The sequence below is a fragment of the Trachurus trachurus genome (assembly GCF_905171665.1).
Source record: "Trachurus trachurus genome assembly, chromosome: 19".
Taxonomy (NCBI): Eukaryota; Metazoa; Chordata; class Actinopteri; order Carangiformes; family Carangidae; genus Trachurus; species Trachurus trachurus.
In genome coordinates, this window is record NC_139913.1 from 10,804,656 (window position 1) to 10,816,699 (window position 12,044).

At 44.2% G+C, this 12,044-nt stretch overlaps 1 protein-coding gene across 1 annotated transcript in view; it reads left to right on the forward strand.

Annotated features, from left to right (window-relative positions):
* The window catches only part of sdk2b (sidekick cell adhesion molecule 2b), a gene marked incomplete at its 3' end in the record, with an annotated part of 87,865 nt that overhangs the window by 59,963 nt on the left and 15,858 nt on the right, over positions 1 to 12,044 (forward strand). The window contains exons 25-38 of the mRNA XM_083994079.1: positions 248 to 363; positions 599 to 788; positions 985 to 1,083; positions 1,647 to 1,841; positions 2,499 to 2,700; positions 3,151 to 3,254; positions 4,164 to 4,234; positions 4,834 to 4,966; positions 6,448 to 6,504; positions 8,122 to 8,223; positions 8,447 to 8,562; positions 8,962 to 9,148; positions 11,281 to 11,418; positions 11,860 to 12,021. Coding sequence (XP_083850205.1) covers positions 248 to 363; positions 599 to 788; positions 985 to 1,083; positions 1,647 to 1,841; positions 2,499 to 2,700; positions 3,151 to 3,254; positions 4,164 to 4,234; positions 4,834 to 4,966; positions 6,448 to 6,504; positions 8,122 to 8,223; positions 8,447 to 8,562; positions 8,962 to 9,148; positions 11,281 to 11,418; positions 11,860 to 12,021 — 1,872 coding nt within the window. The remainder of the gene's footprint in view (positions 1 to 247; positions 364 to 598; positions 789 to 984; positions 1,084 to 1,646; positions 1,842 to 2,498; positions 2,701 to 3,150; positions 3,255 to 4,163; positions 4,235 to 4,833; positions 4,967 to 6,447; positions 6,505 to 8,121; positions 8,224 to 8,446; positions 8,563 to 8,961; positions 9,149 to 11,280; positions 11,419 to 11,859; positions 12,022 to 12,044) is intronic.

Sequence of the window (12,044 nt, forward strand, 5' to 3'; positions counted from 1 at the left end):
AAAAGGCCTATTCTTGAGTCTTTTTTTTTCTTTTTGTAGCGCGGCCTGGAGGCTATACCAGGATATCAAAGGCTATGTGCAAACACAACCATAGCAGATTGCTGAAATCAACTCTCTTGTTGCACACCTACATATACACACACACAGAGGAGGGAGTGTGGCAGATTAATTTAGTATTAATTTATGAAAAACAATGGGCCATGCAGGGTATAATGTGTTTGCCTCTCTGTTCTTTGTGTTTCTCCAGTTCCCTCCTGCGGACCAACCAATGTGTCTTCCTTCGCCACGACCTCCAGCAGCATCCTGGTGCGCTGGTTTGAAGTTCCTGAGCCCGACAGAAACGGTCTCATCCTGGGCTACAAGGTCTGTCTGTGCTTTTTATGTTTTGTTTTTTTTTGCTTTTTATTTTTTTGGCCTATTTGCTGTTTATTTACGGAGCAGTCAAGGGAACATCTAATTAGTCTTTTTTAGAAATGCCAGGTATTTTTAGGCAGCGTACAAGAGCAGCAGGGTGACAGTGTGCGAGGTCGTTTCTTTCGACTTCATTTGACGAATTCCACTTTTCTCATCATCTCCTCCCGTCTCTTCGCTGGACTAGGTTGTGTACAAAGAGAAGGACTCTGACAGCGCCGTTCACTTCTGGTCCGTGGAGGGGAACGCCACCCACAGTGTCCAGCTGACCGGTCTGGGGAAATATGTGCTCTACGAGATCCAGGTTCTGGCTTTTACACGGATCGGAGACGGACGCCCCAGTTCTCCACCCATCCTGGAGAGGACTTTGGATGATGGTATAGTAACACAGAGCAGTGGAATAGCTATAACATCAGGGCAAAACATGGCATAGCAATAAATTATCCTGTATAATTACATAAAAAATTAATAAATTGTTTTATTTTTCTAGACTAAGAGCATTAGTGATAATAAGTTATATGTTTTTTTAAGGTCTGAGTTGTGTTGTATATTGTGTCTTCTGCTTCCCTACAGTGCCAGGACCTCCAGTGGGTATCCTGTTCCCTGAAGTACGCAACACCTCAGTCCGGCTTATTTGGCAGTCCCCCTCTCAGCCCAATGGCATTATACTGGGTGAGTAATATATAAAATCATCTCGATTTCTTGAAAAAAAAACCCAAAAAAACATCTTGTTATGTTGCATGAGTAAATAAGCGGAAACTACCGAATCCTATGCACATTGGCTAATTTATTTAGATTTAAAAGAACATTATGCCCACAGGTGTCATTCCTGATGACTCTCAACATACTTTTTTTTTTTTTGCAACTTGATGGGCTACGCAATATTAGCTGGGGGAAATCAAATCTTGTTATTTTCCAGCATTGCTGTAAAGGGAGTTGGATTCTCTTGTTCGCTAATAGGGGATTTCCTTGTGAGCGTTTGATTCATTATACATCTGTCAGATAATTTGTTTTAAACCGCATAATATGACAGACCCACACAGCAGCATGCAGGAGCAGATGCTAATGGAATAACTGCAGAGGAGACGAAGCTGCTCGCTGCACAGTTTGCTCTTCCTTTCCACTGTTAGGACAAGTAGCACAAACAACAACTGCTTTAAATGCCGCAAACGCTTGTTTTTTTCTTTAGCTTTAATTTACCGCCGAGCTCCTCATGACATTGTTTGTCCCCTTAGCCTACCAGATCACGTACCACCTCAACTCCACCAACAGCAACGGGGCCACGGTGGACGTGCTGAGCCCCAGCGCTCGCTACTACACTGTGAACGGCCTCAAGCCAGAGTCCATCTACGTGTTCCGCATCACGGCACAGACGAGGAAGGGCTGGGGCGAGGCCGCCGAGGCGCTGGTGGTCACCACGGAGAAAAGAGGTACACACACACACACACACACACACAGGGATCAGAGAGCTGGATGTGAGGCTGATGATTACACAACCACGCAAAAAAAAAAAGAAACACATTATCTCTAATGGTGTTTTTGTAAAGACAAGTGGTATTTTGAAGTGTGATTTGTAGTTACTTACCAAACAGGAAGCACATTTACAGTTGTTTATGCAAATCTGAGAGCAGACGCAGGTGTGCGATCTCGGTTGTAACACAACTTGCAGGGAGCCGTGTTAATCCTTCGTTTGCGCCGAGTTCATTCCCAGTTAACAGTCCAGTAAGCAGATGTGTTTTCTAAAGGAGCGTTTGTGCCCTTGGGGTGTTTATCGGAAGCACTCTGGTGCAGTTGTGAGAATGAAATCAGTCCATCTGCTTCCCTCGGGGCATGTTGCAGATTGTTTACTCTGCAACTTTCATTTCTCAGCTACTTTTCATTCATCAGTATCGCACTTCTTTTCTTTTTTTTTCCTTGTCGGTGAAATGTAAATGTGAGCGAGGAGAAAGCAATAAGGAAAAGTGCATTTCTTTCATAACCATCTATAGGTGCTGCAATTATGTAATGTCCATTTTCCATTTCTTCTACTCAGCTTCTCTCTAAATGTCTTCATGTTCACGCTTCTGTGTGTGTGTCCGTCCTCCCAGCTCGTCCTCAGCCCACCAGCCGCCCCATGGTCCCTCAGAGGGACGTCCAGGCCCGTCAGGTGCTGTTGTCGTGGGAACCGGGCAGCGACGGCCTTTCTCCAGTGCGTTACTACACGGTGCAGCTCCGGGAGCTTCCGGAGAACAACTGGACGGTCCACTCTGCCTCCGTCAACCACGAGGCCAGCTCCTACATCGTGTCCAGGTAGAGAGCGGCCACCAGCTCGCAGCCTCTGGTTCCAGTCTGGGGTTCATTTTCAGTCCTTTTATTACAACAGATTTATTTCTATTTGTTCTCTTAAGAGCAAGATGATAATATTCCCACAGTCCCCACTGCTACAGTCATTTAAATAGTCCCTTGACTGTAGTATCGCTGGCAAATCAACACTCTCCATAAATGGAATAATATTTCTAGAGTACTTAAGTCTGGTTTAGAACATTAAACGATGGTATAAACTAGTCAGAGACACTTAGCCCTCAGATGTTGGTTTAAACTCGCCCAGTAGTTTGCTTGAAAAGCTTGTACAGTAGCTTTCACTACAACACTACAATTTCTCCTTCGATGTCTGTGGCTTAAGAGGTTTAAGATCTACCGCCGTAGTTTATCATCAAGATTAATGTGCTTTCCTGTGCCTCCACCCCCCCCCCCCTCAAGGCTGAAGCCCTTTACATCCTACCAGTTCAGAGTAAAAGCCACCAATGACATAGGGGACAGTGAGTACAGCGAGGAAAGTGAAGCCATCACGACTCTACAGGACGGTAAGAGCCAACAACCTTGTTTCAGTGTAAATACTGGATGAATGAATTATCTTGATTTTAAAGGAAATGGGAAATTTCCTTATTTGCTCAAGTGTCAAAGAGTTAAATACGAGGCTAGGTTAGCTTAGCTTAAAGACTGGAAAAGAGGTGGAAACAGCAAGCTTGGCTCTATGTGAAGGTAACAAAATCCACCCACCAGCGCCTCTAAAGCTTACTTACATATAATTTTCTTAATGTTTTAAAATGATATGTTCCAGTTTTATGTGCAGGGTTATTTCTTAGTGGGTGCAGAGGGTTCCTGTGGCTGTCTGATTATCTGACACGCCACTTCAGGAACTCACTGAAAAACAGTGGTAACAGCAAATAAGGAGATTTCCCCAAAATGCCAAATATTCTGTGCTCTATATCCAATATGGTAATATCTGTAAGCACATGTATGTAGATGTTTAAAGGGCCAAAAGTAACACAAATGTAAAAAGAAAAAGAAGATGTAAAAGTCAAAGGTAGGGCTTGTTGTGTATCATGATGAATAGAGCTTAATGTGTGCATGAATTACTCTGTTGTTGTGATGCTGACACTCCTGGCAAAGGCAGCTGGTGATGTCATGTGCACACCATCTGCAGTTACCATGAGACGAGAGGGCAGCGCTAAAACCTTGGCAAAGTTTTCGCTTTAACCAACATCAGAGCTGTTTGCTCTGCTGATCTTTCCAGCTGCTGTTTTTTTTTTCTTCTCCTTCTTTTTTTGTTTAGTTGTTTTTTTTACTCGTCCATCAATGGCTGTTCTGTTGTAGCTTTTGTTGTGTTTATGCCCCATGAATGCCACTGCACACAGATAGATTTAGCATCTCGAGTCGTGCCATATTTTCAGGTCAATTTAACCCTTTTATCACACTTTTTATTGCCTCAGCGCCCGACGAAGCGCCCGCAATTCTCTCTGTCACGCCGCACACAACGACGTCGGTGCTGATCCGCTGGCAGGTAAGACAGGATGGTGTAATCAGGTTTTCTTTTTGATGTTTCATTGTTTAAAAAAAAAAAACACAATAAAAGGTCTGGAAAAAAGTGGGAGGCCATGACAGCCCACTGGGTAGATCAGTGCTTAAACACATACCCTCTTCTCAGTGTCATAAAAAAACACACTCTCCCACACTCACACCTGAATTAACGGGTCATAAAGAGGAAAACAGGAGGCTCAAAGCCGCAATTTTACTTTTATGGAGCACACTTGTAGAGTTTATAAAGATAGAGAGGTACTTGTTTTCTCTCTATCTGCTGCTCCCTTCTGGGCCTGCTCACTCATGTTCAACCAAGGGGGATTTCTCACCTGTGGATGAGCTCAGCTTTTTTTCTCTCAGTGTGTGTGTCGGAGTCAAAACACAGGGTGATGAGCTGGAATTTTACAGTGACAAAACATACACAATTAATTCTCATTCAGGGGGAAACAGTCAACAGATATGACCTCTTTATGAGTGAAAAACTGGGTCATGCACAGTATTTTAGGCTGTTTCTAGAGCTCCGTTCTGCAGGGATCTGCAGATCTACACCAGACCTCAACTCTCTCTTGTTTTCCTTCATAGCCCCCCTCTGAGGAGAAGATCAATGGAATCTTACTGGGCTTTCGGGTTCGATACCGCGAGCTGCTGTACGACCGCCTGCGTAGCTACTCGGTTCACACCATCACCAGCGTGTCCACCTGGGCTGAGCTCTCTGGTGAGGAACAACACCCACAACCTGTATTTGAAGTTTTGAATGTTTTTAAGCAGCACAGTAGACATTATGAAACAATAATATATGAATAATAATGTATGAAAAATGAAAAATTCAGCACTTCTGTAGGGAGATACTCTAACACAGTGTTTTTCAACCTTGGGGTCGGGACCCCACGTGGGGTCGCCTGGAATTCAAATGGGGTACGCTGAAATGTCTAATCTTTTTTTTTTTTTAATTACTGATTAAAATATTTTTCTAACTAATTATTATTCTTGTAAAATTATGGTTAAAAACACCACACACAATCTTAAACAACTGTATTCTATACTTTCACTTTCTCAAATATAAATTGTTTTCAAATTAAATGCAGCATATAAAAATATCTGAACTGGCGCATCTTGATTAACGACCACAATCACTTGACTTTGGAGTCGCCAGAAATTTGTGATGTCAAAATGGGGTTACGAGCCAAAAAAGGTTGGGAACCACTGCTCTAACATCTTCTAAAAAGATACATAAAAAAACATACCATAGTGATTTCAATGTTCAGCAAACAGGGCAACGATCCATCAGATCTGTGGATTCTTTGTGTGTGTTAAACTGTTCAATTTCTAAAATGTGTCTTTTTAATGGAGGAGACCCATTCTGACCATGTCTTAGTGGATTTATCATTTGTAAATAAATCAGAAGGTGATTTTTTTCCCATTAGATATCGATCGTGTCTGCCCATTCTTCTGTTGTGGGAGGGTCAGGGTGCAATCAATATCTAGTGATGTTTTTCTTAGCTGCGGTTAACACTGCTGTTTTCCTAATGTATTTTCCAGTATGACATTTAAAGTCAGGTCAGCTTTTTCTTTGTTGCATTCACTGTAGATGTGATTTATAATGCAGGGTTATGAGTTTATATGAAGTAACTAAAGGCGTTATTTGCATATCACAACTCATTCAGCAAGCGTCTATTAAAACGCTGCCATTTTTCTGTGGATATTGTTGTATTTTTTTTTTTACCTCAGCAGCAGCAAAGCAGCTCACAATTATGAGACTCCATCAGGGTTGATTATTTCCCCTCACACACTCTTTATGTGTCAGCGGCACCATTATTTCCATCAGAGGAAAACTTTCACACATGCCAGCTCTGTTTCCCGAAATCGCCCCGCTGGTCTTGACACTTCACGGCAAAACATTTCATCTTGTGATCAGTAGCTATCAGCTGCGGGCTATTATTAGGTTCACTCAGGAGCCGCTCTGTTTCTACTGCTCTGTGCAACTCAGCCCGTAATTTTACCCTCGTTGAGTCATTCTGGGGCTCACTCACAGCCATGATCACTGTGATTATGGGTTTTTTTATGACAGTGGAGATGCCCCTCTCAACGATGAAAATATTAGACTTTGGACACTAACACTAATGCGTCTCCACTTTCTCCTTCCCATGTTGTTTCTTTATATTTACTGTTGTTGTTTTTTTCCTGCCTTTCTTTCAGCCCCCTACAGCATCCGGAATCTGAGTGACTCAACTCTAAACCAATATGAGTTGGACAGTAAGTTTCATTATCTCTCAACCCCACAAAAAAAAAAAAAAAACCCTCTGGTGTACATGCATGCAAACGACTCAGTGATTCAATCCCCAAGCTAATTAAGTAAAATAAATATCTCCTTGAACCGTACCATATGTTTTATAGTAACTTCTCCACCTGATACAGGAAAAGCAAGAGTATCAAGCAAATTAACACAACATTTGGCTGCTTATATTCACATTGCATTGGTACAAACACTCCCACTGGAAGCTCTCTGTATACAGAAATTCTTGGACACCAAGTACACAAGCCCACCTAGTCCAGCACACAGTCATTTATTTGGAAAAGCACCACGAAAGCAGATGGCCATACATGTATATCTCCAACCCATTCGACGACCACACAGTTGCAGAGAGTGTGAATAGCAATGTATGATTTGTAATAGTACATATTCCTCAAATTTAGATAGATATTCAGTGATGGATCATGGGCTTTTACTGTCTGTTTGGAGGAAGATGACTGATCTGCATGTCGGTTAAAGGGACATTTTATCAAATTGGCCCATTGCCATAATCCCTATAGCCTTACTGTGCGTTCAGACCGAAAGCGTCGAGAGCGTCGCGGTGGCCGGAAGTCATTCATTTTCAATGAGAACCAGCGTCGAGGAGCGTTGAAGAGCGTCAAAGGCGTTGGCGTCGCGTTTTGGCGGCGAGAGCGTCAGGAGAAAGTTGAAATCTCCTGAACTTTATGCTAATGAGCGATGATGCGGAGCAGCGGCAACCAATCAGAGTGTAGATGTCGCGGCCCCTTTAAATGGATGACCAACCACAACCGACGTCAACTTCTTTGACGCGCGTCAAAACGCCAGGGTGTTCAGACCACCAGCGTCGCGGAAAAGCGTCAAGAGCGTCTTTTGACCCTTTTGACGCTTTTGGTCTGAACGACCCATTAGGAGAAGGTTTGATACCTTTATTTTTCGGTGTAAGATAGGATTTCTTGGTTTCCCTCATCAAACTCATCAAATACACAATCCAGCAACTCCAAAACACTCTCGTGGACAAGTTGTGACCTGCACATTCACCACGCGAGATAATAATGGAACGTTTTGAGATGGAGTTGTTTTTGAGGCAAATGCAGAGACTACTTACCGAAAAACTGCTCCCGATGGGAACACGCATCAGCAGTTTTGCATGAATTTACCTCAAAACAACTCTGTCTCGTAACGTTCTGTTATTATCTCATAGCGTGGTGAATGTGCAGGTCACAACTTGTCCACCAGAGCGTTTTGGAGTTGCTGGATTGTGTATTTGATGAGTTTGACGAGAGAAACCAAGAAATCCCATTAGCCTCCGTAGCGTAGCTCTGAGCAGCTTGCGGCTCTGCTCAGCCGTTCTATAAATAGCTTGCACCGACAATTAAAGGTAATGAACCTACTCCTAAAACTATAGGGATTATGGCAAGGGCCAATTTGCCAAAATGTTGAACTATCCCTTTAACAACATAACAGTGACAAGCAGAAATGCAGATATAGAAGTTTCTGCTCCAAAAGTTGGAAAATAAACTGTTCATAATTTGGAGTCAAATGTAACTCCTAACTTTTTTTTTCTTTTTTTCACCTCTTTTATTTACTTCTACTTGCAGAGCTGAGTAAACACAAGCGCTATGAGATCCGCATGAGTGTGTACAACGCTGTGGGCGAGGGGCCAACCAGCCCACCGCAGGAGGTGTTTGTTGGGGAGGCAGGTATGTGGAGTGCGCTTCCTGCAATTTCAATCAGCAACAAGTCTCCAGTGCAAAATTATCTCACCACCCTCAATGCTGGTGGATTATGCATTTCCATATGGCTGTCGCTCCAGGCAACATGTGTGTTCAAATTATCTCCTTTTGAAAAACACTGAGACGCTGGCTGTCTACACAACAAGCGAGGGTAATCTTTTAATGTGTGATTATTTGTGTGTGACGACAGTGCCCACAGCCCCGCCGCTGAACGTGGCCATTCAGTCCGCGACAGCCACCCAGCTGGACGTGACGTGGGACCCCCCACCCGTGGACGCGCAGAACGGGGACATCCAGGGCTACAAGGTCGGAAAAAAAACGGCAAACACTGCTGAACACAACACAAGGCCCTAGGAGCAACACATTTTATAGGCTCGCTTCTTAATAAAGCAACAAGATTGTGTTCTGTTTTTATCATTATATAAATATTTCAATGTTCTTTTTGGTTCATCTGAGACCACATGTTAATCACCATTAAATGCACATTTTTGCACTTTTAGCCTCCACTCTTTTCCACAGGGGCTGCTCAATGAAATGTTTGTTGCTCAAGAAAACATTTATAGGGAATAAAACGAAATTGTGTGTCTCCCTAAAGGGAGTTTGGAATGGAGACTGAGTTTTATAGAAACAGAAATAGTTGTGGTCCCTGAGCTGCATCGGTAGACATGCATTAATATGTATTTATGCCTCTCTTGTTCCGTGCAGGTTTACTTTTGGGAGTTCCAGCGAAAGAATGAGACAGAGCGGCTTCGCACTCTGTTCATGCCCGAGGGAGGGGTGAAACTGAAGAACTTAACTGGTTACACCACCTATATGATCAGCGTGGCCCCCTTCAACGCTGCCGGGGACGGACCCCGCAGCCCACCAACCAGGGGCCGCACTCAGCAAGCAGGTAAATCAAAACCGTCAAGACACCGGGCAAACTCGCACTTTCCTCATTCACCTATGAATAAATGAAACAGTCAGACGTGTTGAAATCAAGCAGCGTCGTAAAAAAACAAATATTTCCGTGTGTAATGAATGAGCATATTATGATGGAGAGGTGCCGGGAGAAGCAAGACAAGCCGAAGACAAATGAGGTAACAGGATGACACGAGTCGAGCGGATAAATTAGAGCGCGCACAGCCGTGTTCGCTCAGTTGTTATATTTATGCGCCGGTGCTGCTGCTGCTGCTGGTGGTGGTGGTGGTGGTGAGGCTGCTGGTGCTGATGTTAGTTCGGAGAACCCTGAGAGTTTTCCCAAAGAGGATGAGTCAACCATGAGGAAAGAATTTGATGTGAAGATGATGCTAATCGCTGCTGTCAGCATGCCAAACGATGTTAGCGGAGCCACACACTGAGCATAAGTTCCTAATCAGCAAACCCACTCCGAACTCATTCGCTGAATCTCCCTATTTTGTCTGGAAAGTAGATGGTATGAAAATTTGTTGGAGCGAGCTTTGTGTCTACAGGCATGCTATGTCTACACAACTCCCCCCCCTCCCTTTCTCCCTCCCTCTTTCCAACCAAAACCTTCACTATTCTTCTCATCCATCTTTCTTTCTTACAATTTTGATGCCCTTTGTGTGCTGCACCAGTAGAAAAAGAAAAAAAACAAAAAACAGAAGGCATTCACAGATTCTCAGTTTTCCTTGTGGGTCAGTGTTGTGGGAGGAGGAAGCAGATGACAAGCTGGAAACGGGAGGAGGGGGAGAGAGGGGAGGAGCCCTGTGGAAATAGTTATCCCATCTCTACGGAGGACAAAGAGACATTGTCTTTACTGACTCCTGCTCGACAAGTTTAAAGACAACAGGGGGAACTGTGTTTTTGAGCGCAGCCGTGTCACAAGCTCAGGCAGCTGCAGTGGACCCTGGAGGCCGAGGGCAACCGTTGTGGCTGGGTTTTAGAAATAGCCTGTGTCAGATTGTATTTCTTTAAGCCTTTTAACCCATATGCACTAAAGAGAGAGAGAGAAAAAAAAGATGTGGCGTTGACCTAATCAAGGCGGTTCAACTGTTGAACGAGGACGCCGGCTCGCCAGTCGCAGCCGATATCGCTCAGTTAGAGAAGCTGGAGCGGCAACGATCTCACAGCTGCAGCTCTGGACCCGCAGTGAGAAAAGTAACAAAAGCAGCCAGCAGCAGTTTCTACCTGCAGATACAGACTGGAGAGAAGCTGAGAGAAAACTGATCGCTGCTTCATGTTTGCCAAACACAAAAACAGAAAACAGCAGCCGTAAAAAAAAAAAAAAAAAGATATGAGAGAAAAAGCTGCAGCTACAGTACATGATTTCGGTTGTACAGATGATTTTGAGTGATTTACTTTAACAATGTATGCATTGGGTCAGCTAGACTAACTCACAAATGTGATCTTAAAGGGATAGTTCAACATTTTGGCAAATTGGCCCATTGCCATAATCCCTATAGTAATAGCAGTAGGTTTGTTACCTTTAATTGTCGGTGCAAGCTATTTTTAGAACGGCAGAACAGAGCCGCGAGCTGCTCAGAGCTACGTTACGGAGGCTAATTGGATTTCTTGGTTTCCCTCATCAAACTCATCAAATACACAATCTAACAACTCCAAAACGCTCTGGTGGACAAGTTGTGACCTGCACATTCACCACGCTATGAGATAATAACGGAACGTTACGAGACAGAGTTGTTTTCGAGGTAAATTCATGCAAAACCACTGATGCGCATTTCCGTTGGGGCCAGTTTTTCGGCAAGCAGTCTCTGCACTCGGTTGTGATGAGTTTGATGAGAGAAACCAAGAAATTCCATTAGCCTCTGTAGCGTAGCTCTGAGCAGCTCGCGGCTCTGCTCCGCCGTTCTAAAAATAACTTGCACCGACAATTAAAGGTAACATACCTACTCCTAAAACTACAGTAATTATGGCAGTGGGCCAGTTTCCCAAAATGTTGAACTATCCCTTTAACCCTTTGTCATTAGATTGATCTGTCGCCAACCTGAGAAAAACCTCCAAATTTCTTGATGCATTCACTGTCATTGATTCCTTCACCTTTTGACCTATGTCTATGTGTCTCAGCTCCCAGTGCTCCCGGCTTCATCCACTTCAGCGAGCTGACCACCACCTCGGTCAACGTGTCCTGGGGTGAGCCCACCTTCCCCAACGGCATCATCGAGGGCTACCGCCTGGTCTACGAACCCTGCACCCCGGTGGATGGTGAGCCCCTCACTTTCTCCTTATTATAACTCTCTTCTGCTTAAAACGGCTGCTGGCTTCTATGAAAGCTTCATGCACACCCCGAGACCTATCAATTGAACTCAACGTGGTCATAATCTTGGGGTGTGCATTTTTTTTTTCTCGAGCTGGAAGCTAACCATCACCGAGACCTAAACAGATCATACTGCCATTGCAACCTTTGCATAGCTTCTACTGTCATCATGAATAATATGTGTCTACAGTGCTAAAATGCCAACATGATTTCCCACTACTAATTCCATTACTGCGTATGTATGTGTGTGTTTATGTGTGTGTGTGTTTGCCTGTGGCGAGTGTGCTCCCACATTGCTTGGCCTGTGTAAGACCTGCTCTAAATGTGGTGTGTTTGTCTAGAGTCCTCAGTGGCCTGTGCCGACTGTCTTCACTCCCCCTCCCCCCCAGGCGTCAGTAAGACAGTGACGGTGGACGTGAAGGGGAGCGGGCCCCTCTGGCTGAAGCTCAGAGACCTGGCTGAAGGCATCACATATAACTTCCGCATCCGGGCCAAGACTTTCATCTACGGGCCCGAGGTGGAGGCCAACATCACCACTGGCCCAGGAGAAGGTTTGTAACATAAAAATTGAATA